Source organism: Bidens hawaiensis, unplaced genomic scaffold (assembly GCF_021521415.1).
Source record: "Bidens hawaiensis isolate Kalapana, Puna unplaced genomic scaffold, B.hawaiensis_p1.1 tig00033754_1, whole genome shotgun sequence".
NCBI lineage: Eukaryota > Viridiplantae > Streptophyta > Magnoliopsida > Asterales > Asteraceae > Bidens > Bidens hawaiensis.
The window spans coordinates 156,336-181,978 of NW_027495799.1; the positions used below are offsets into that span (position 1 = coordinate 156,336).

General features: G+C 32.5%; 1 protein-coding gene across 1 annotated transcript; it reads left to right on the top strand.

The window, feature by feature from the left end:
- The first annotated feature begins 830 nt into the window (after positions 1 to 830).
- LOC143585280 (cationic peroxidase 1-like) lies at positions 831 to 8,455 on the top strand. The gene is made up of 4 exons (XM_077067101.1): positions 831 to 1,088; positions 5,938 to 6,129; positions 6,865 to 7,030; positions 8,076 to 8,455. The coding sequence occupies exons 1-4, from the start codon at positions 864 to 866 to the stop codon at positions 8,426 to 8,428; spliced, it is 936 nt and encodes a 311-aa protein (XP_076923216.1). The 5' UTR covers positions 831 to 863; the 3' UTR covers positions 8,429 to 8,455.
- The last annotated feature ends 17,188 nt before the right edge of the window (positions 8,456 to 25,643 follow it).

Here is a 25,643-nt window from a genome sequence, read left to right on the forward strand (position 1 = left end):
TTTGCTAGTGTCACGGGAGCAGTTTTTGAATAAAATTAATGCCTGTCGTTAAATACTTAAATTAAAAGACATTTTGTTGTTTAAATTTTTAGCAAACTGTTTTTTTTTATGTTAAATTGTTAATCAAGTAATTATAAGTTGTTGAATTATGAACTAATGTACCGCTAGTTCAACTAAAAGGGGAAAAAATAAATTAAAAAAAAACCGTGTCATCACATGTAAGCAAATGTCATTCGGACACAAGGAAACCGGGCAATTGCGACCTGATATAGGTGGTCACAAAATCTGCGACTTGAATCATAATGGTATCAAATATAGAAGTCGTCCAAAATACATTCGATCACACAAAGCGGTCGTATATTTTGCAACCATTTATATTAGGTCACAAACGGTCTCAATTTTTAGGACCGACATTAAAGAATTCTTGGATCGGCTAAGTGTTTCTAAGCATTTTTTTTAATTACATGTACTTGTACAAATAGGCGCTCGTAGTAGAAACTCAAGTAGTAGTTGACAAAGATCTTTTGCTTGTCAGGCAAGCCAACTTCTCTTGAATTCTCAATGTTTCCATGCTAAGCAAGTCTTTCTTCACACATAGCATTTTGCACTTGTACATTCGCGCCAACGAACTCGCTGCGGTTGCCTGCCACGCTAGCGAACTTTGGCACACTAACGTAAGTTGTGAAAAAAACCATATATGTGTAAGCAATTAATTTTAATTTCAATAACCCCCGCCAATAAATAAAAGGAAAAAAAAGCAGCTGCCTTATTTATATTGACGATGTATGATAAACTCTTGTATCTCAAGTTCACAACTAACACTTCTTTTTGAAACACCAGCCACTTGCTGATATTACTTACATATGGCTTTATCAGCCTTTTCTTCTTCGTTTAAGCTTTTAACTTATGCATTATGTTTGCTGGTTCTGTTCACCACTTGTTCATGTCAGCTATCTGCTAATTTCTATGCTAAAACATGCCCCAATTTCCAATCTATTATAAAAAAGACGGTGAATGAAGCCATGTCAAAAGAAGCTCGGATGGGAGCCTCCTTGCTTCGCCTTCATTTCCATGATTGTTTTGTTAATGCAAGTCTTTTAATTAACTTTCTTACATTCCCTTTTGGTTCAAAAAATTATGTCATTGTCGAGTCGTATTGTTATACTATACTTACAGCGTACTAGTGTAGTATATGATCTTCTCCATCTAGCACTTCTGGCCAGGTAATATTAACCATATTGCTCCGCAACACATAGTCTTATATAACGTGTTTTTAGTGAAGATTAGTGAATGTTCTGTTGCCTAGTGACAACGACGTGACAACACTTTTGGTTAATTAACCATTATCCGCAACACATTGTCTTATTTTCTTCTAAATTCTTACGATTTTCAATAATTTCATGCCTTCTAAATACAAAAAACTTATTTATTTATTTATTCTATCGTATCTAAAATGCATAAAAGGAAGAGCAAATTATTGAAATACTTTGTGCATTTGTAAATAGGCCAAATACCATTTTTATCTTTTCCACGTCTCAATACTATGTATAAATATACAATTAAATACTTTGCATGTCAACTTTTGGATGACAACTTATATATCCAATTGAACATAATATATTCTAGTGGAGAAAATATTATGTGTGCTTCCCACACAATTTTACTTGTTGCTTTAGTATGTCGTCATATTCTTCAAGTTTATATGCACAATACTTGATTTCTATATACTGAGAAATTGGTATCCGAGACTGAAAAATTAGTTTCTGAAACTACCAAATCAGTCCTTAATGGTTCTCAGGGACTGATTTCACAGTCCCTAGTCAGTCCCCTATTCCTAGTCCTAGATACTAGTATTAGAAACTGAAAATTAGTCCCCATTGCACGACATCAAAAGGGACTAACATTCAGTATCAAATACACATAAATTCAGTTCTCAAATTGTTGCTCGGTATCATGTCGTTTCAGTCTCCAATACATTTCTTCCATGACTAAAAATCACTCTCTGTCGCTATGAAACTTCAGTCCCCAGATCATATTTTTAGGAACTGAAAATCAGTCCCTTAAGCCATGTCTATTTAGTCTCTGATACGTTTTATTAGATTTGTGATTTCATGCCGGTTTAGTCTCCAATAAGATGTTTTAAATTCTGGTAATTAGTCTATGATACCATGTCATTTTAGTCCTTAATATGTGTTGGTCATGTTTCTAACAAGGTTTAGAAACTAAAAATTAGTCTTTAATGATATGTTATTGAGTAGTTAATATGTTACTTTTAAGGACTGAAAAAAAAATTTAGTATCAAATATGTTATTTTAATGACTTGGAAATAAGTTTGCGTTTCACGACAAAATGAATGAGTGCAAATACAAAAGCAAAACAAACAAAACACAAATTTAGAACATTATTCAAACTTTTTTCAAACTCATATACTATACAAATTTACAAAAAAGTTAAATTCTACAAATATAAGGAATAAAAGTCACATAAATATAGTGGGATAAACAAACTTGACTTTTAACGCCACATGTGCATTTGGAAGTGTGGATATGGTCCAAATCGTTGCAAGGTCCATTGCTCTCCTGAAAAATTACTTCGATATCTTTTCGCAACACCATAAATAGCTTCTTTGAGGTTTAAACTAGATGGTAGCCTTGGTCTTTGTCTTGTGTATCCCACTGCATGCCATCAAACCTGTAAAACTACGATTCAAACTCTTGAAACAAATTGTTGAACTCTGTCAACATATGGAAGCACAGACTAATGTTAAACTCAATGGTACCTCAAAAACTCAAGTGTCAAACCAAAAAGCTCAGGGAATAAAATATTATAATCAATATATCTTATCTTGATGACAAGAAAGCAAGTGACAATTTATTGTTGCACAATGGAGATATATCTCCATCCAAGTTCATCCATAGCTCCCTCGCAAAATTAAGCATCTTTTTCAAATCCAAACTCCAAAACAGCAGATTTAAACATTCGTACGAAATTTGAGGAACTATAAAAATTTACCTTATAATATAAGTTTTCGCTTCCTATATAAAGTCTTCTTTGGCTATCTTCTTTCAAAACCAATAACAACACATCCAAGTTACTCACCTTCAAGACCACAATACAAGTCAGTGCCTCATAGTTCATAATTCAACTTCTATAGAAAGATTTCTCAACACGAATACATCTAAATCACAATATTTGAGTTATATTTTATTTTACATGTGATGAAGAGGAACTTGTCATATCAATACGTCAGAAATTCTACTAAGACCCAATTTTTTGTACTTGGATTTAAGATTAATAACTTGAAACTCCACTAGATATTGCGTATAAGCAATATGATTATACTAACATTTTTACATCTTCAAATTAAGCATATAGTAATCAAATATTTTTTTTAAAAAAAACAATGACTCATATTACTATGCCATGTACTTTATCATATACAAAATCATAGAGAATGATAGAAACATTTAACTATATTGAAACTGAATGCCCTATTTGATTATAAGTAATTAATAATTAAGATTCGAGTCCGAAATTCAAATAAAAACAATTTACAAAATCAAGACGGATGAAAAACATATGATAATTCGAGAAGTAAACAAAAAGCCAAGGTTACCTTCCAATAGGAAAAATCAAAAGTCATGTTTGTGCACTTCTCTTTTTTTCAACGTCCGTGCGGTGCAGACGCCGAATTGACGACTCCTAAAAAAACTAGATTGCGGGGAAGGTTTTAAGAAACTTGTTAGGAACAAAAAAGGTGTCGATAATCTCACCACAATCTTTTCGTTGCCGAGAAATTCCGCTACCTTGCTTTCCAACGAACGGTAGGGTTTTGAGTTGGCTTCACGATTGCAGCATTGTGGTTCACAATGGAGTATTGCATCGTCGGCAATGGTGAGGGCTATGAAAACAGCAGTCGAACAGGTGAGGGTTATGAATCGAATGATCTGAAAGCTGATATTGTAACCCGATTTTCTCTTCAGATCGGTTGCTCAATATGTTGCTACCACTAACCCTAACTTCTCAAATGGGAAGTGAGAGAATAGATTGAAGATGTAAGTGTGAGAAAAATTCAAAAAATTTAAGAGATGGGCGAGAGTGGATGAATTTTATTTGGTGGGAACTGGAAGTATAAAACAAAAGAGTTTTATTTTTTTTATTCAACAAAACACAGGTTAATTTGTTGTGGCTTTATATAAAAAAAATCAAATTAATATATATACAGTTTAAAAGTTGCATTCAATATAAAAGTAGAAAAAAATAATATTTTTAGTGTTTTACCTATCAACGTTCCTTATCGACCAATCAACTATCGTAAGTGTCATCAATAACTTTAATGGACTACCAATGATTCTGATTGACCATTAACAACTTTTATTAGCAATCAACGCACTTATTGACCATAAACAACCCTAATTGACCATTACAATCCTTATTATCTTTCAACGACCCTTATTGACCATTACAATCCTTATTATCTTTCAACGACCCATATTGACCATTAACGACCTAACTAAACAATGACCATAATTGACTTTATTTGACCATCAATAATATCGTTTTTAAACGACCAACAAACATAGAATGCCTAGGTAATCCATACGGGGTGACCCAATGGAAAAAGACCACCGAAAAAAACAAAAAACGTAACCGACAGCTTCGATTTTTAAAATATTTTTGTTCCATACGGTTTTTTGTTTCGTTTTGATTGGATTTTGGTTCGGTTTCGGTTTTTTGTTTTGTTTTTTTTTTTTTTTTTTTGTTTCATTTCAATTTGGCTTCGGGTATTTTATTTCCTTTTGGTAGGTTTTTTAGATTTAGTTTTTTTTTGGTTTCGTTTTGGTCGGGTATTTTATTTCCTTTTGGTAGGTTTTTTAAATTTTGTTTTTTTTTTGTTTCGTTTTGGTCAGGTATTTTCTACATATTTTCACCCATTTTTATCTTTGACTCATCCTGACCCATTCTAACTTTTTCATTTTTTTAGTTTTACTCATTTTGACTCATTATACGTTTGACTAAAATCACAGTAGAACTAGTGGGTCGTATTTCCAGGTCTACCAATAAGGTTTCTTTTTTCTAGTTTTTCATTTATTTTCTAAAGGCAGTAGAATATGTACGGCTATTGGAGTTTAGTCTACTTACGTCATCAACAAAGCTTTTGGAGATTGTCCCTTACAACGTTTTCGAGACTGGTATTAAATCTCTAATACTTTTCTCATAAGGCTAGAATTTGTGCCAAATATATTGGAGACTAATTTTTTTTCCTTTTCAACTTTCAAATACAAAAAGGCGTTCGAGACTAATATTAGTTCTCACTTGTGACTAAAATTTAGTTGTGATTAATATTTAGTCTCAAATAATGTTAACGATTGATTATCAGTCTCTAACTTCAGTTGCATAAAAAGTCAGATGTTAATATTTTCAATAACTGATACATCTGTCCAAATACAACGTATTCGAGACTGATATATCAGTCCCTAGAAATGTAGTCTCTAATGGTGACTTTATTAAGAACTGATTGTCAGTCTCTAATATGTTACTTCCATGTTGGAGAATGGAGATTAGTCACCATGCTTTCGGGACATTTTTTGTCATCTATTAGGGACTGAAATTCGGTTGTCAATAAATGTCTCACTAAAACCTTATATGTCTACACATATTTGAGACTGAAATTTACTCTTAAATAATGTTAGCGACTGATTATCAGTCCCTAACTTTAGTCTCATACAAATCAGTCCCCAATATTGTCAGTAACTGATATATCAGTCCCTAATACTAGGTATTCGAGACTGATATATAAGTCCCTAAATGTTTAGTCTCTAATGGTGACTTTTTTTGTAGTGATATATACAGAACTCTCTCTTCATTTTCTTTGCACGTACATAAGGTTTTAATTAAGCTGAATCTAAGAAACATTTATCTGTGTTAAATATGTAGGGATGTGATGCATCTGTGTTACTAGATGACACTGCAAATTTTAGGGGAGAAAAAACAGCAGGACCAAATCGAAATTCGATTAAAGGATTCAACGTCATAGATACTATTAAAACCAAACTTGAGCGCCAGTGTCCTGGTGTGGTTTCATGTGCAGATATCTTATCTGCCGCTGCTAGAGATTCCGTCGTGGCTGTAAGTAAAAACAAATAACATAAAATAATAATCGCTAGGTACCTTAAACATATTTGAACTTGGGTTCTATATTTCTTCAAAGTAACTTGAGAAGTCACAGTGACAACAAAGAAAGCTTTCGAATATATAATATATAGGACCAAACTAGCCAGGGTGTGTGATTTATGGTGCAACATGAAATTCACGGAATTACATTTTTTTTGTCTAAACGGATTCGGGTTCGTTTCCGTTAGAACCATGAAAACATTTAGAAAAACCGCTTTGGTTGGGTTCGGGGCTTTAGGTTGATCTGTTTAGCCCATAGATTTTTCTAAACTTTTTAAATGTGTCTTTAACTTGTTTAAATGATTTAAGTATTTTATGCCGAAATTGACATCACAATTCATAATTTTAAAATAATTAATTTATATACATCGTTTTTTTAAGATTTGTAATCTTTTTTCTTAGAATAGCAAAATTTAAGAATGTTTTAGATTTGTAGTTTTGGAGTGTTAATATGCACAAAAGAAAATCATGTGAAGCAGGCCGTGCTCGTATTAACTTACAAATATGTGTACCACGTTCATGTTCGAATCATATTCGGGTTCACATATCGGATTTGTGCCGACTAGCCCACCCACTTAACTTCCTTGGCCACAGCAAATTTTAAAATATATCCTTTTACATAATCTTAGATATCATGAAAATATTTGAGCATTTGATGTGTTACGATGATTCATTTTCTCTTGAGTTCAGCTTGGAGGGCCAAGTTGGAAGGTGTTATTCGGTAGAAGGGACTCAACAAGAGCAAGCTTTAGTGATGCAAATTCTAATCTTCCGTCACCAGGTTCAAGTCTTAGGGATCTTATCTCATCCTTTTCAAATCAAGGCTTTAGTGCTAAAGAAATGATTGCTCTCTCAGGTGAGTTACTTTATTTTATCAATTTTCGTTGACCAAATTTCGGTTAAGACTTGTCATGATCTTACTAAATCAACATTTCATCTGTTGATATCTGATAATATATGTTATATGGTATTATGTTGCAACAAAAAGATTGTTGATATATGCCACTAACAGCCATGCACGATACTTGTTATACAAATCATTCCTCGTTTGTAATTAGGTGATTTATTATAATTAACTTGTAAAAATACCAAGTAGGGGTGTTCTTCGGTTTGTTTTTCAGGTTTCGGGTTTTTCGGGTCGGGTTCTTCAGACTTCAAAGTTTTAAATCTTGATCTGAAACACAATCCAAATTTCTTGCGGGTTTTTCGGGTTTTAGTAATTCGGGTTCGGTTTTTTCGGGTTAGGTTAATCGGTTTTCGAGTATCCCAAAAAACAATATGAAAATTAAACAACATATTCTTCTTTACTCGTAACGTAAATAACCAAATAATAAATCAATATCAAAACAAGAGTAAAACATACTCCAATTATAATCATCTTCAATCAGGTCTGATTTTTTTTCGATTATGGTTGTCATTAATCATGAACTTAAAATATAAATTAATAATAAACATTCGATCTATAATAGGTGGAATGACAATAGTCGATTAGAGCCAAATTTTGATAACTTTAGTGGCTAAGGCTTAACCTATCATTCCACAAAATATATTTGGTTTAAACCTAAAAGTTTTTCGGGTTGACCAGAAACACATAAATCAGACCCAAGAACCAACGGGTTAGTCTTTTCTCGGTTTTGGGTTTTTTGGGTCGGACTAATTCGGGTTCGGGTACAAGTTTTCTCAGGTTAGGTTTCGGGTTTTAGGTAAAAGTGACAGCCCTAATACCAAGTGACGAGTGCATTACTAGAAAACCGGTCATTTGTAACTATTAAAAACCAGTCCAAATTGCGATCTACTTGCAACGAAATCATAATGGTCACAAAATTAGCGACCAGTTACTCAGTTTTCTAGTTGTAACATGTAAGAAATACATGATTTCTTACAACCTTGTAACTATGCAGGATCTCATACAATTGGCCAAGCAAGGTGCACAGTGTTCCGCGATCGTGTGTACAATGACAACAGCATAAATTCATCGTTTGCAATATCATTGAGAGCAAAGTGTCCTTCAAGTGGCGGTGACAACAATCTCTCACCACTAGATTCATCAGCCAAATCCTTCGACAATAGATATTATAAGGATTTGATTAGCCAGAGGGGATTATTGCATTCCGACCAAGAGTTATTCAATGGGGGTTCCGCGGACGCACAAGTGAGGACCTATAGTTCGAATGCGAAGGCTTTTTCTAGAGACTTTGCAAGTGCAATGGTGAAGATGAGTAACCTTAGCCCGTTAACAGGCTCCCGTGGTTAAGTAATTAGGATCAATTGCAGAAGAACGAATTGAATCGACTGATATGAGAAGCTAATTAAATTAAAAGATAGTAAAATCTTTTAAATGTAATGTTATTCTCTCTGTTTCATGTGTTGGCTACGTCCTTTTTTTTTTTTTTTTGCTTTCTTACTAATCATGAAGTTGTGGTTTGTGCAAATTGGTGTGTTGTAATAAAAACATAATTTTCAACTGTATACACATATTCTTCCAATCAATTTTGTAATATCTTTTATTCTATTTCATAATTTCATGTACGCTTCTTCAAATAACTATACGTATCAACTACAACATGATTACTATTAAAATAGAAAATGTACAATTTTTTATAGTACTCTCTCTTCTACTACAAAAACACATTTTATGTCCCATCAAAATATAATTTCACTAGTACAACTTTTAGGAGCCGTACCAAAAACATTTCTGGAGCGGTTTGTAACAATGCCATTTAAAAAGAATTCAAAAATGAAACCTAAAAGATTTTGTTTTTGAAGCGGTTAGGTAGAAACCGCTCTCAAAAACTTTTTTGAATCGATTATATATAGAGAGAGCTGCTCCAAAAATGTGTTCAATAGGTTAGATTCAAAGAAGCTAACGTTCATTTCTTCGATCGATCGCCTTTCAAAAACCTTTTTCCGCTGCCTAAAAAATTCCCTTCTACACTAGTGTTGATTTCAAAAGAAAATGTAAATTAACATCCGAACTCTATTTGCCTTGAAAAAGTGGGTTGAATAAAGAAAATAGAACTTGATTTCTTATAGTAAACTAAATTTTATATGAGCAGATGAGCTGCACTAAACTCCAAATTTAAGGATAAACAATACTAAAAGAACATCATAACGAAATAGAGCATGGTCTGGAGGCAACCAGTGGCATTGCATAATCGACAACTTAATCCGACATATCTTTCCCACGAAGAAAATTCTTCATTAAATAGCTCAAGTTGCGTACATTTTACCATCAACTTGGTTACGTGACGGATAAAACAGGGCCGGGTCAACGATGTTGGAGGCTTAAATTGAAATGAAATTTTGTGGCTCTTTTAAGACAATTGTGTTAAAAAAACCGGAAAAAAGAATTGTTAATCACCAGTTTTGAATTTGAACTTGTGACTTAAACTAAGGTTGTGTTTGTTTTTGATTCAAACATCTGCAAGAGCCTTATGTCTGCGGGTGCGCAGACATAAGTTTCTGAAGACAATTTAACTAAAAAAAAAATCTGAAAACTGCTTTTATGGTCTTAAAAAATAAGCTAATATCTACCATTTTCACACTTCTCCAAGCTTCTTAACACTTCTTAACATCCAACCAACACCCAGTCCAACACTATCACCACCCACCATCCACCACCACCCATCATCCACCACCACCACCCACCGTCTGCCGCCACCATCGTCCACCACCACCCTCGTTGGCCACAGCCACCGTCCACTGCCACCACCTACCACCACCACCACCATCCATCACCGCCACCACCCACCACCCACTGTCGGGCACCATCACCGTCCACCACCCACCAAAACCGTCCATCACCACCACCGTTCACCGCCTACCACCACCCACTTTCATAGTTCGTGCACCACCACTCACTTCCATAATTCGTACACCACCACCAATTATTTTAGCAGTTTACAGACGTTAAATGACTTATATCTACTGTTATATATATGCTAGGTAACTAATTTTCAGCTTATGCAGACAATATCCAATTTATAAAACAAACAGAATTATATTTTCAGATTGTAGACCTTCAGACCACACCTTCAGTTGCAGACATGAAATCAGGTTGCAGGTAGCTTTTATCTTCAAAAACAAACAGCACCTAAACAACAAATAGTTTTACCACTAGATTGCTAGTTATCTTTGTTTATAATCTGCCAATTAAATAAATATATATATATATATATATATGGGTAAAGTTAAAATATAAAGGACAACAAAAATGAGAATGATGAGAACAAATCCAGTCCATTGATCTTAGATTTGAATGGCTGAGATTAATTTAATAAATAAAAATGGATGAAAAGGGCATTAAGGTAATAACACATGCCAATTCCCCCATCATTTTAATATGTTCATAAATTTTTCATACGACATTATTTTTTAAAAAAAAATTCACCATAATAATAAACGTTTTTTTATCTTTAATATGAGTATCATATTGTTATATAAAAATAAAAAAATAATAATGGGGTTTTTAATTGTGTTTTTTTGTTGTTCATTGTGTCAATGTGTAACATGTTGTTTCCATTATGTTTTACATTTCAAGTCATTGTGTTATATATATTCACCATTGTGTGTTACATTTTAGGCCATTGTGTTATACGTATTTGCCATTGTGTCTTACGTTTTAGGTCATTGTTTTATACGTACCATTGTGTTTTACGTTTCAAGTTATTGTGTAACATGTATTAATGGCGAAAAAAAGACATAATGGTGTGCGAAAAGACACAATGACGAAAAAAGACACAATGGTGTGCGAAAAGACACAATGGCGAAAAAAGACACAATGGTGTGCGAAAAGACACAATGAAAAGCGAAAAGACACAATGGTGTGCGAAAAGACACAATGAAGAAAAAAGACACAATGACGAAAAAAGATACAATGATAAGCGAAAAGACACAATGGTGTGCGAAAAGAAACAATGAAGAAAAAAGACACAATGACGAAAAAAAACACAATGATAAGCGAAAAGACACAATGACGAAAAAAGACACAATGATAAGTGAAAAGACACAATTGTGTGCGAAAAGACACAATGACGAAAAAAGACACAATTATAAGCGAAAAGACACAATGGTGTGCGAAAAGACACAATGACGAAAAAAGACACAATGATAAGCGAAAAGACACAATGGTGTTCGAAATGACACAATGACGAAAAAAGACACAACGACGAAAAAAGACACAATGATAAGCGAAAAGACACAATGGTGTGCAAAAAAAGACACAATTATAAGCGAAAAGACACAATGACGAGTGAAAAGACACAATGGTGTGCGAAAAGACACAATGACGAAAAAAGACACAATGATGAGCGGAAAAACACAATGGTGTGCGAAAAGACACAATGATGTGCGAAAAAAGACACAGTTATAAGCGAAAAGACGCAATGGTGTGCGAAAAGACACAATGACGAAAAAAACACAATGATAAGCGAAAAAGACACAATGGTGTGCGAAAAGACACAATGACGTGATTTTTTTTAAATTTTATATAACAAAAATCATACTCATATTAAAGATAAAAAAACGCTTGTTATTATGATGAAATTTTTTTTTGAAAAAAATATCATACGAAAAAGTTATAAATGTTCTAAAATGATGAGCGGAAAAACACAATGGTGTGCGAAAAGACACAATGATGTGCGAAAAAAGACACAATTATAAGCGAAAAGACACAATGGTGTGCGAAAAAAACACAATGATAAGCGAAAAAGACACAATGGTGTGCGAAAAGACACAATGACGTGATTTTTTTTTAAATTTTATATAACAAAAATCATACTCATATTAAAGATAAAAAAACGCTTGTTATTATGATGAAAATTTTTTTAGAAAAAAATATCATACGAAAAAGTTACAAATGTATAAAAATGACGGGGGTATTAACATGTGTCTTGCATGTGGAGAGAGAAAATGTGTACAATTACATCTATACTTTTTTTCTTTTGGTCCCCATTTGACACGTGCCAATTATTTATGTCTTCTCACATTTCTCATTTTTGTTACCCTTTGTAGAATGGTTTTTTTTTAATTTGAAGACCTTAATTAAATGTTGGCCTAAACCCTAAAGCCTATCTTCATTTCGTTGGCTTACGGGCCGGACCTGAGAGAAAGTAATATTTTAAGCCATATTGTAAATTTCCGTTTAAATAAAATTTTTTTAAAATAATCCAATTACAATAGAGAGACTGTTGATAAAAATCAAACTTAAAGGCAAAATATGATCTAGTGCACGCATGGTATGCATGAATTGTGGCACAACATTTTCCTATGATCATATACTTTTAAAAAAATGTTGAACAACAAATTGTTAAGAGAGACAGTTTCAAATAATGTTAATTAGTTTTATCTATAGAATATTTTGGCCTGGTTGTCATGGGTACATGCATGAAAGACTTGTAAAATGGCCACCGACACTTTGGATGATATTAAATAATTAAATATCTTTGCAATAATTTTCAGTTGCATCCACATATATCACTAATCACTTTCAGTCCTAAACATCAGTTTTGTCACGTCGGTTTGGACATGGGAATAATGGGATTGTCTTTGACCTTTGAACCAAATTCATGATCGTGTTGGGCTTTGGGCTTTGGGCTTTATGTTTGGTCTTGGACTAATTCTTTCCTATTTTGGGCCTGCTAATTTACAATTAGAGTAAGAGTAATGAATCAAAACAATTTACATGCAAAAGCAAAACTTAGCATCTACTTAATTAAATGTTTGCTAACGCAACAACCAAAAACAGTTAAAACAAAAAAAAAATAAAAACTAAAAAGAAACTTCAAATCAATCATAAATAACTTATATGAATCGATGAATGTTTTTTCAACAACGCTGTGAACTACCTCCAATACCTAATTGAGTCATACTGAGACAAGATGTCAACCATCCATACTAATTTTTAACACTCTAGGCCTAACACAACCATAAACACCTTCAAAGAGGAAACCACCATTGTAGAAAAAACCCTTAAGTCAGTCTTGAACTTGAGACCTTAAAAAGCCTAACCCTTAAACCATCACTCATATATCATTGGAGTGGAATGTTTGATTACTTCATTTAACTCATTAGAATGAACTAACACAATAAATATTTAAATGTGTATAATTTTTCAAGTTTTAAGTATTTATTTGATTCAATATCCTCTATATTCAATGTTAGAAGTTAATTACCCTCTAATGGCCTTTAACTAAAAATTGAACACAAAACACACAAATTGACCCAATTTGTTAAACTTTTTGCCCGTTCTCTTTCTATTCAGAGTTCAATTTCAACCATTAAAACAAGTTCAACAATATCCGACGATATAACATCACCATAGGAAATGTTCTTATCCCAAAACGTAAATGATTAATCCGCTAGATCAAAATCTGAACCGCTTCTTCCTTTCATGATGTTATACCCGCCGTTTCCCTTAGGACCATTGTAACATTTATTATAAGCAAGTCAAGTGATTATAAGTTTATAACCCTTCTTTGGCCCCATTAATGTAACTTTTACAATGTGACACATTGGTCACATACTTGAGTTCTTTAACCTATAAATTAAGTTTCTTACAAGTCTAAAGACATAAATAAACACTCCAAATGAACTAATTGAGCTTTAATAATTTTTTTATATAAAATAAAACTGTTCACGTGTATAAAAGTATTCTTTTAGATAAGTAGCGTTTTTACGCAAAAATCACGATGTTATATTAGAGATTCGTGAAGCGAAAGAAACAAATGAGGAAGAGAACGGGTGGTGGTGCTAAGAAGTTAATAGCATCATTTGTATCATTTTGATGGATATTGAAATATTAACAAAACTAATACTCGATGAAAATGTAAATCAAATGTGACGGTGGAAAATTTTATGAGGGTAGATAAGTGAAGCAACTCAATAACTAAAACTCTCCACTACAAGTGTGTCACGTTAATTATGTCTTATAGTTTTAATGAAGATGTTTGAACGTTTGGTGATTGCATCTTAAAACAAACCAACAAACCAAGATGAATAAAAAACTATTTCACATGGTTGGGCTTTTCAACATCTTATTGCTGTACATTGACTATCATTGCAGACCGATTACTTTCGATGAACCACATTCGTGCATGAGGGAACACATGGCAAATTATTTTAATTAAACTGGTATTGTCACTCTCATGTCGCAATCCCCTATAAAACAGTAAACTTAGAAAAAAGAAAAACAAAGAGAGAAATCACATTTTTATAATTCGTTTTTAAAATAAAAAAAAAAGTGTTGTTTAGTATCCTCTTAATGATTTCATTATGAAGTTACTTCTTAATCGGCCAACATTAAGTGTATTTGGTTCATCGGAATCATCCAGCAAAGTTCTTACCAATGCTTTAAAATCAGTACGTACCGGCCGATTGAACCAGTTATACTGGATTTTGATAAGCCAATCGGTATTTAGATATCGGTATATTTTGGCGGTTTGCTAGAACACCATACCGCCGGTTTTATTAAAAATACCGGTTTCAAAACAAAGAGAATTTTTATATTTTTTATGTCCCATAGTTTTTAGATATGACTTTTAACTCGGCGGATAAAGTTGAAACAAGTAAAATAGTAACCGACGATTTGCTAATAAACAATATATTATGTATCCTTCAAATCCATGGTTGGTTTCGTTACATCCTATGTAGTTGATTAAGTTCCTATTTGACTCGACATTGTTTGTGTGTTGTTTGATTCATGTTTGAGGTGTATTAATGTATTTTTGAGTTATTTCTTTAGTTGAAGTTGTATTTATATGGAATTACAATTTAGTTGAAGTTGTATTTATATGGAATTACAAGATAAACTATCGAACTTTTCGGTATATCCCGGTTCAACCGGTTGTACCATTTTGAACCAAATCCGGTACGAATAAAATGCCGATTTTTAAATCATTGCTTCTTACACATCAAGTTTTAAAATGACGTTGAATGAAAAATTGCTCCTTGGTCATTCACATGTGTTCATAATTCTTAGTTTGTCAACACCACCTCCTTGACCCACCACTACATCAGCGTAGACTTACTCAAGACTCACTGGTTTAGAGTCTCTTAAATGTTCATACCTCTTAGTAGTCCAACACTTAATGGTGCAGAGGTTGTTAAATAGCCCATGTGTGACTGTGTGTGTACAATTTAGGTACAACGGAAAAAAAAACCTCCATGAGACATGACAAATTAAATTACCACCCATAAAACTATTGTAATAACAATCTAAAAACTATTGTAATAACAATCTAAATATGCAACTTGTGTTTGAGATCGACGAAGATTTATTCTTGAACAAATTTTGGAAAAGAAGATTATTTAGCTGTAGTTCTTTTAAATTTAGTATTATTAACTATTTAATTATTATTTGGTACACGTATCTCAAAAGATAGAGATCCAATCAAGTTCAATAATATTATAAGATTTAAATGGACAAACCAGCTACTTACGCCATACATATATGTTTGTGGGGTTAGTACCATTTAATTAGTAAATTGACAAAATGAGTTAATAAAGTTTGGAATGATTGTATTTAATGTCTAGTATCTCGTTCTATATTACTTACCGAATTTATTAAAACAAAAAACAAATTATTACACTGGGGTAGACCGTAGACATGCATTGCGAATTATGATTAAGGCCGTTCACGAGTCGAGCCAGGGTGGTTTTGAGCTCGGGCTCGAAATTAAAACGAGGCAACCCAACTAAGGCTCTAACTCGATTTTGAAATTAAAAGAGATTAAGATCGAGCCAGCTAGCCGAGCCATGATCGAGCAGAGCCTGGGTCGATTTTGGCTCGGTTACAAAAATGAGTCAACTCAGCTCGGGATGTTTCAACTCAGGTTTTTTTAGCTAGTTTTATTCGAGCTTTTATCGAGCGAGCCACGAGCTCGAGCTTCGAGCCTTGAGCTTTTTGAACGGCCCTAATCATAATTATAGTCCCGTTCAATTTTTTGGTTATATCCTTTAGCAACAAGATATATGCTAACTCTATTATGCCCAAACAAGAATTCCAGGCGATGCTAATACATTTACCTGTTTTTTTAAATAGTTAAGTAATAAGTATATCATGCATTTCAACTTAATAGATTATTTAGTGATGGATTTACCAAGGATAACTCTTTAATTTGTCATGATTTTTTTCCTTTGAATGGATTAATTAGTCACAATTCCCAAATATCACTTTTTAGAGGCCAATTTGAATTTAATAATTCAAATCGTGGTCCATTAGTTGATAATAATTTGTCACAAATATCACTCAAAAACTCCTAACTTTCACTTATGTTGCCTAGGATAATCTTACTTTAACGTAGAAATAATTTTATATGCCCATACCTTTCATTTATGTCGTTTCATACAGCTCACAACATTTTGATTATGAAAAATGTTATATAATTGTTTATTAGAGGTAAACAAAGTTAACTTTTCATTAAAGTGAAATTGTTCTCTTTAAAAAAAAATAAAAGTTTAGAAATACATTGATTGCAATCAATATGAATTATTATTGATCTTCCTAAATATCAAACAATTAGATAAGTTTAGTCCATCGTTTCTTATTTTATTTACGTAAAATAAACAATTTAATATGTTTTAAATTATTAAAATAGAGATTTAGGCTAAAATGAAACAAGCCTCGCATCCAATATTTAATGCAAAGAGGAAAATTGTTAGAAGTTGCTTTCGTATTGTTAATTTGGACGCATTATATCTTTTATTATTGTTTTGTGGTTGCTATTAATGATTGTCAAGAGGATGAAAGGAAGCTTCCTCTTTACCATTTAAATATCCAAAGCTCGTTTCTGTCGGTGGTACCTTAATAAGTTGTCATTAAGAAGCACAATAACGAAAACAAAAAATCATCAAAGATATCGTGAGTTAACATTTGCCAATATATAACTTATCACTCTAATCAACTAATTACTAAATTTGTGTCTAGGCATATTAGACGGCTAGCTAAAATGAGTAGTAGAACCACAATCGAAAACTTAGTTGAAATAGCTAAACTGTTTGAGAAACCGGTCAGTCTTTTTTATTACTAGTTTTATGGTTCGGTTAAGGTTAATATTATAAATGATAGAAGTGATCACGCACTATTCTTTGTTTGTGTGTTCATGTAAAGCTTGACTCAAGTGGGTTTCAATGTTTCATACTCTTCTCCACTTTTTACAAAGATTAATTTGTTAATTAGTTATTAAACAAATACAAATGTTGAAGACAGATACAATTTAACAAAGATTCCAAGTTACTAATTCTAGGTCACTAGCACATTAAAAAATCAAAGTTAAGAGGTTACTAACTCCCCATCATAACACATTTAAAAATCAAAATCTAACTAAATTAAAAAGTCACGATCCAACAAAGATAAAAATAAGTCACAAATTTTGACTTTTTTAAATGACTTTTTGAAAATTCATAAGTTAATAAATAAGTTGTTTTCAAACTCAATCCCAATTATACCCTTAATGTATTAAACGCAACACGTTTAGCTATTTTAGGTCGTAAAGCCTTAACCGTTAACCAACGGCTTTCATATCTTCTCCCATCATTCCGTCTGTAACTTTGTAACATTCATACCTCTGTGACCTATCATTCCTCTGCAATTTGAAAAACATAAGTTCTTTCATTTGTTATAGTTAATCTCTTCTCGTTTCAAATTCTGCTATATAGGCCATCTTTAGGATTTCTTATTTTCATCTCCTTTTGACTTATATTAGTGTTTTTGATAAGTTACTACCTCCTAACTTATCAAAAATTCATTTTTCTTTCTATAAAAACTTAAAAAAATCACATTACTGAAACACTTCATAATTTTCCCCCAATTTTAGTCATATCAAGGTTTTAACATCTGTATATATGATATTGGAAATTTGATAAATACTGGGTTGATCAATGGTAGCTAATTATAGTCACTAACCCGTCGAAAGGCATGTCACTAATTGGCCCACACCTATACACCTTTGAAATTTTTTTGGTTATAATGGAAATCATATCCTCATTTACGGACCGACATAATCATTGTCAACATCGTGTTCCCACCAAAACCAATGAAATCTACGATATCGACGGTCGGTTCTTTTTTAATTTTACAGATTCCATCAGTAACTATAGACAACATGGTTAAGTTGATAATAAGTTATCGGTAATATTTGTTTGCTTAGTAACGTAAATTTGTTTCAAAGTAAACACTTAATTACTTATCTCACTTTATTTATAAACATTTTTTACTTATTTTAATTGAAACTCATATGAACCAATGGCTTAATTTTTAACTTATCTCTTTTACAATACTAAGTTTGATTTTCAATGGCTTATTAAAATCAAATGTATCTTATTAAAATCAGGTAAATTAGATGGATGTAACCCCAAAATTGCAAAAAGATATGCATCCAAGATTAGTATCAAATTAGAATCTTGATATTATAATTTGTGTCTCATATGCATGTCTTTATTATATATTGCAAACGATACTTGTCTATACTAAAATAAATACCAATGGAATAAAATAATTACAATATAGAGTTACAAACAAGATTTACACCTAGTTGTTGTAGTAGATGTCACTACTCACTATACAAACACACCAAGCACCCCAAATGATCAACCTAACAAACAATTATCATTTAACATGCTAAATAAAACTTAACATTTTCTGATCTCAGCTTGATACTTACACTTTATCTATCATCACATGTATCTTATGCACGACAAGGAGATAAAAAAAAAATGGAGTAATGGACAGGAGAGTTCAACCGACAAAAAAATATGGTTTTTTTTTATGTTTGTTGGATGGTTTACAATTCAACTAATTATTTTCAAGTGTTTTTTTCTAAATTCATGTACTAGAATGTTCGTTGTCCTACAAGGGAACTCAGCAAGTTCTAACAAACCTTTTATCAAGTCCGTTGTGTAGTAAGCGAATTTTAAAGAGTTTTTAATTAACCTTATCCTGTCGGTTATAGTTTTTCACCAACTCTATGAAGTTCGCTTCACAGTTCACACACGGACATCCAGGTAAACTTGCTGAGTTAATTTGTAGGAGCATAACCCCCCTAAAAGTACAAGAAAATCTAAAAAATATACCAAAAATATATAATTGAATTCTAAACCACCTACTAATATTTTTGCATGGTAACTTAGGGGATTTACCCTGATGATCTACGGCCGACAATCGATAAGAAAGCTTTCTTCATGATCACAACCGTATACGAACCACCACCACCATTGTCACCATCACTACCACCATACATGCTTCCTTCATTAACTGAAGAACCAAAGCTCATGAAACGACGACGTCGCCTCGACTTGTATCCTATGGAAGAAGGAACATGATCATTACTAGTAGTACTACTACTCATTGAAGAAGACCATGACCATGAAGGTGATGATAGAGTGGACGGTGAGGATGACTCCACGTGTCCTTTGACTCCTTTCTTGACCATGAAGAGATTGTATAGGAAGTTGGATCTTGCATGATATTTTCTGATTCTATGTTTGGTTTGAACATGATCAAGATTAGATGTGTAGTAAGAAGGAGGTGGAGTAAGTGGAGGGAGTGAATTGTCAGAGAGTTTATGTTTAGGGGTGCCAGGTTGAATCTCCCAAGTGAAAGGGACTGAACCTGTAACATTGCCATAGTAGACTCTAAATGAAGGATTTGCAACTGAGCTCTCTTTGGATAGAAGTTTTGAGAAGAATTTGTCATCTTGTTTGATCTTCAGGGGCTTTTGGAAAAAATCAGGGCTACTACTGTCTGGCATCTCTTAGTTTGAGTTGATGATGAAAGGGTGTGTGTGTGTTTTTTTTTGTTTGTGGATGGAAGTTGGAAGGATACATGCATGTTATGAATAATGAGGGTACTATTTATATATTCAAATACAAAATATTAGCCAGGAAATCAATTATCAATATCTTTTATTTTTAAATAATGTTTAGAACTTCATATATACCCCATTACCTGAATGAGTGTTTCTGAGATGGAAAGTCAACTGTTATTCTATTAATACTGATTTTGACATTTCAGTTTTGATTTACCGAGAAACACTGTTAAGGAGAAAACTCATCACCGTGGTAAACTCCATTGAGTCAGGTTTTAAACCTGAGACCATAAAGATTCAAAGTCTTAATAATCACTTGCATGGTTGCATGCTATCGGATCAGAAGACCAGCCGTCAATTATCACATACGTGAAATCGTATATTGTGTTTTAATTTTTGCTTTGTTGAGACATAGTTTTTTCTTTTAATTTAGTGGTTATGATTGATTGATTTATTTTTGAATGTTAACATACTATTTATATTTGTATGTATATGAATGTGTTCAATCGATTGGTTTGTTGGAATGATGTATTAAAGAACGAGTTGTATTAATGTGTGACAATGTATTAAACCCCCGGAGAAGGAAGTATGCAATAAATATCATGGACTACATGTAATGAATTAAATGAGTTAGTTGAATTTTGTTGGCTTTAACATGTGTCATACATGATACAAAAATAGACATTGATACTTTTTTTAATGGTGATTTGTAAGGGTGTTTTTCGGGTTCGTTTTTTTGGGTTTTGGGATTTTCGGGTCGGGTTCTTTGGGTTTCAAACTTTTAAATTTTGACCCGAAACCCAACCCAAATCTCTCACGGGTTTTTTGGATTCGGGTAATTCGAGTTCGGGTTTTTTCAGGTTAGGTTAATCGGGTGTCGAGTATCCTAGAAAACAAAACAAAACAAAACAAAACTAATTTAAAAAAAGAAACTACAATGCCAAAATTAAAACAACATATTATTCTAAACTTGTAACGATATAATCAAATAATAAACTAACATAACTTGATAAAATAATTTAAAAGAAGAGTAAAACTAACTCGAACATAATCATCTTCAATTGGACGTAATTTGGTTGTTCGATTACAAGTGCTATTAGTAATAAACGGAATATATAAATTAACAATAAACAATCGATCTATAATAGTTGGAATGACAAAAGTCGATTATAATCAGATTCTGATAAGTTTAGTGGCTAAGACTTAGCAAATTATACCTAAAAATATATTTAATTTCAAAACTAAAATTTTATTCGCGTTTTTCGGGTTAACCCGAAACTTATAAATCAAACCCGAGAACCAATTCGAATTACTTCGGTTCGGTTTGTCTTTTCTCGGGTTCGGGTTTTTTGGGCCGGGTTAGTTTGGGTTCGGGTATGGGTTTTCTCGGGTTGGATTTCGGGTTTCAGGTAAACGTGACAACCCTGGTGATTTGGATCACCAAAAGACAACTAACTTATTTGATCATCTTCATTTCATCTTTAGGAGGAAACTCACTATATGTGAGAAACCTCCTAACCCAATCTAAAACCTCTGATTTATGAAACAAGTAGGAGTTGAACACAAAATCTCTCAATTTTTAAATTGACATGTTTTAATTTTGTATTCGTCTCTCATAATACAATAATAACAGTTTAATGATTTTAAAGTTATAAGCTTAATTATTTATAAAAAAGAATTCGAAAGTTAATATATATAATAACATAAATTAATAATGAGCTCATGATCTCATCATCATTCGTAAACTAAAAAAATGTTATCATTCACGTGCATATCTATCTTCAGTAGTTCAGTGCTACACATGTTATTTTGAATCTTGTTAATATTTTATATATTTTTTGTATATCATGAAAATAGCACATATATAATGAGGTGATACTTTCATCACATTGCATCATTAAAGTGACAATCTTATCACATATCAGTAAATATTACACCATGTAATTCATCAAGCATTCAAGCAATTCCTCAATGGGGAATTTTACTTTCATGGTGATGGCATGGAGTTTTTTGTACTTCGTTACAAAACAAAATAAAACTATTTTCTTATATTTTATTCATAACATGTTTTCTACACGTGTTGCTTGTAAAATAACTGACTCAATGTCACTTTAAAAAATATATGGAAATATAGAAAACGAGGAATGACAAAATCTTCAATGAACGTAAAGTCCAATTGAGATATTGACGTCGATTAAATCTTAAAAGACCAATGGCCTTAATGTTGAGTTATGATCCAAAAAACGTAAGTATATAACATTTAATGATAATATATTTCGTACACATGTAAACACAAACCGAACTACATCTGGATAATAGGTAAGCGAGCAACAAGCTGCGCCATTATCCCCCTTTGAATCGCAAAGCCTATTCTACTGAAAATCAATCCTTGGTTCCTCGGGCTCTGCGAGTTACTGTAGACCACCTTCTGCACCCGCTCCAAAAAGTGAACCGCCTCGGGAGCTAGGGATCCAAATGTGTCGAAGGCAAAAGGAATAAACACGTGCTGATTCTCCAAACACGCTACCTCATGCTTACAACCCTCAAAGCCGCCTGTTTCGGAGCGAAACCACTCTCAGCCCCACCAACAGGAACACCCCAGTAAGATCGATACATGCATGCTTAACATGAAAATAAAATTTCTGTAACACGTACATATGAATATATGATGAAACAAAACAAACGTCTAATTGTCTTAGTATGTAAATGGAATAGCCTGGGCCTGGAGTCCCACTTCCTTTGTTTTTCGCCCTTTTGTTTCACTCAAGTGGACTTTAGGCCGAATCCAGTGCTTCTTCATGAGCCCAACTTTATTAACAGCCCAGTAACTTATTTGAGGTTCAAATATAACATTTTTAGTTAGATGTTGATCTTTCACTAAAGTTGTTTGTAAGGCTTTAATATTAATTACTAAAGAGTGAACAGGTTATTATAAAACTAATTGAAAATAGTTGGGTAATACTTGATTTTACAAATCTGATAAAAAAAAAATCTAAGTTTTGGTGAGAGCCGTATTATGATAAATAAAGAATTGACAACACAAAGATAGGACGATTTGTAGTGGTTCAGGTAGATGTTAACAAACCTACCTTACATTCACTCATTAATTTACACCAAAAGTTTTATCTTCACTATAAAACTTCTCACGAGATGGTGGTCACCTTTAAAAAACGTCTCAATAATGAAAACCCATTCAAACTTCTCCTTAACCTAGAAATTATCACCCTTTCAACTTCTCATAAAATGGTAGTGATCACCCTCCCAACGTCTCATGGAATGAGTAGTGATCACTCTGTTACTTCACTAAATGAATGGTGATCGCCCTCTCAGTGTCTCACTAAACAGCTGGTGATCACCCTTACAAAAGTTTCACTAAGAGTCTAAGATACGTAACAATTCACGATTGTAATCTCCATATGATTTCCCTCTCATTAGTGTGAGTTTTATGTATTATTATACTCTTAGTTTAACATTCCTATGTAATCTTGAGATAGGATACGATTAATAAAGTCACTTAAGACTTAAGAATTATAGAAAATATTTATGGTCTTGAATGTGCAGGTGATTCGTACTATTTTTATCTATGTTTTCACATAAATTTTATTTAATTTTGAACCTTATAAATATCCAGTCACAATGCACGTGTTCGCAATTAGTACTTTAATGCAAAATCTAAGGGTCGTTTGGTTAGCGGAATATGTTATAAAGGAATTGAAAATTGAATTAGAATTTGAATAAAATCATATTAAATATTATAACATGTTTGGTTTGTAATTTGTTGGAGGAATCGGATGGGTTATAAAGGAAATGACAAAATCACCCTTGTTGTTGGTTCACCCTTTGTCGTCTTAGTTTGGTTCAATCGAATTTATGTATGTTTGATTTAAAACACACGTTGAAATCCTTTTGAGTATACCATCACTTTATTTTCGTGGGTTTTCCCTTTCACTTGCGAGGGAATTCAATTACTTTATACTCAAAATAGAATAATTAGAAATTGCTAGAGTTGGGTGTTGTCCTCAGTGTCAAAAACGGTCTATAATTGATGGAATTCGATTATGATAGTTGATAGACTATGATCTATGGCGTTCTGTCACATGCCGATTTGTCGGCATTTACATCCACATTAGCTACGTAACTCCACTCGTAGTCCATGTTATATGTTTTCTTTTTTACGTGCCCCATTTTTTATATACTTGGTTAGAGTAAGAGTTTAAGACATCTTTAAAACTTTTTAAATTTTAGGTGTGTTATTAAATATATAAGTGAAAAACGACACCGGTTTTGAAAAGTGTACCTAATTTTTTTTCGCAGGTTTGATGAATTTTTTGAAATAAAAAATTCAAAATCATATTTCCAATATCAAACACCATAAATTGAAAGAAAATTCCATAAATAGAAAGGTTGCATTGAATACAAAATAAATAGATTAGTTGGAATATTAAAATTGTGGCCTAACCAACCGATTTGGGTACCAACGGTGGGGCGGAGAAACGTAACTTTTTGGACAAACATGCACGTTGCCAAGATTTTCTACTGGATTTTGTAATTTCTTTTTACTTTAAAAAAATCGATAAGGAGTAATCGGTTATTTTAATTTGGGTTATCCTACTTTATCTTGTTTATTGTAATCACAATTATCATCAACGGTTTAAAAACATATAACAACCATTTGTGTTACTCGCTTGAGGCATTCAAAAAATCAGAATCGAAATCAAACCAAGGTTAGTTCGACTCATTTACAAACCTAGCAGACTTGGCTTGTTTGCAAACCAATCCAAGCACAAAGAGACAGAGTCTCGACTCGGTTGAGCTCATAAACAACCTTAAATCAAGACCATGTTGTATGGGGCTGCAAATGAATTGAAGGAACATGACAATGTCTTGTTCATGTTCGTTTGTTAAGGAAATAATATGTTCATGAACGGTTCACGAGCGCCTACAAAACGAGATTTTTTGTTCGTCTTCGTTCATTAGAGAAATAATGCGTTCACGAACACAAACAAACACAATTACAAACAGTGAAGCTTAGAGATTAAGATTGATGTATTTTAATGTGAATAATGAGAATAGAAATCGGAACAATGTGAGAATATTGTTTCTTATTTTATGTCAGGTTAATAAATTAAATGATATATTTGGATCATTTAATTTGGTTTGTGTTAAATGTTAATAAAAACACCTAATGTTTGTTTAAAAATAAATAAATAAATAAATGTTTCTTCAAAAAAAAATGATATAAAACGTTTAGACAAAATAAATAAATGTACAAAATACTTTCATAAACAACATATACAAACAAACATGAACACATTACTGAATGTTTACAAACACAAATGAACGTGCGAGGGTTCCGTTCATGTTTGTTTGTTTAACTAATCGAACGAAATTTCTTGTTCGGGTTCGTTCATTTATTAAACAAACGAACATGAATGAATTTTTCACTAAATGGTTAAAAAATTGTTTGCTAAACGTTTGGTTCATTTACTGTGAATATATAATCAATTTTTAATATGTTTAAGAATGGTAGAACCCATAAAAAAAAAAGTCAAAATCCTTCTTTTTTATCTTTTTCTATTAATATTTTTGGTAAATAATAATAAATTGAGCCGTTAGATCACTTTTGACAAGATAAAGCCACATAAACAATAACCGTTAGGACACACA

Coding starts and splice junctions, on each gene's coding strand:
- LOC143585280 (XM_077067101.1), top strand. CDS start 864: ATGGCTTTATCAGCCTTTTCTTCTTCGTTTAAGCTTTTAACTTATGCA. Junction 6,130..6,864: donor CTAGAGATTCCGTCGTGGCT/GTAAGTAAAAAC, acceptor TCTTGAGTTCAG/CTTGGAGGGCCAAGTTGGAA. Junction 7,031..8,075: donor AGAAATGATTGCTCTCTCAG/GTGAGTTACTTT, acceptor GTAACTATGCAG/GATCTCATACAATTGGCCAA.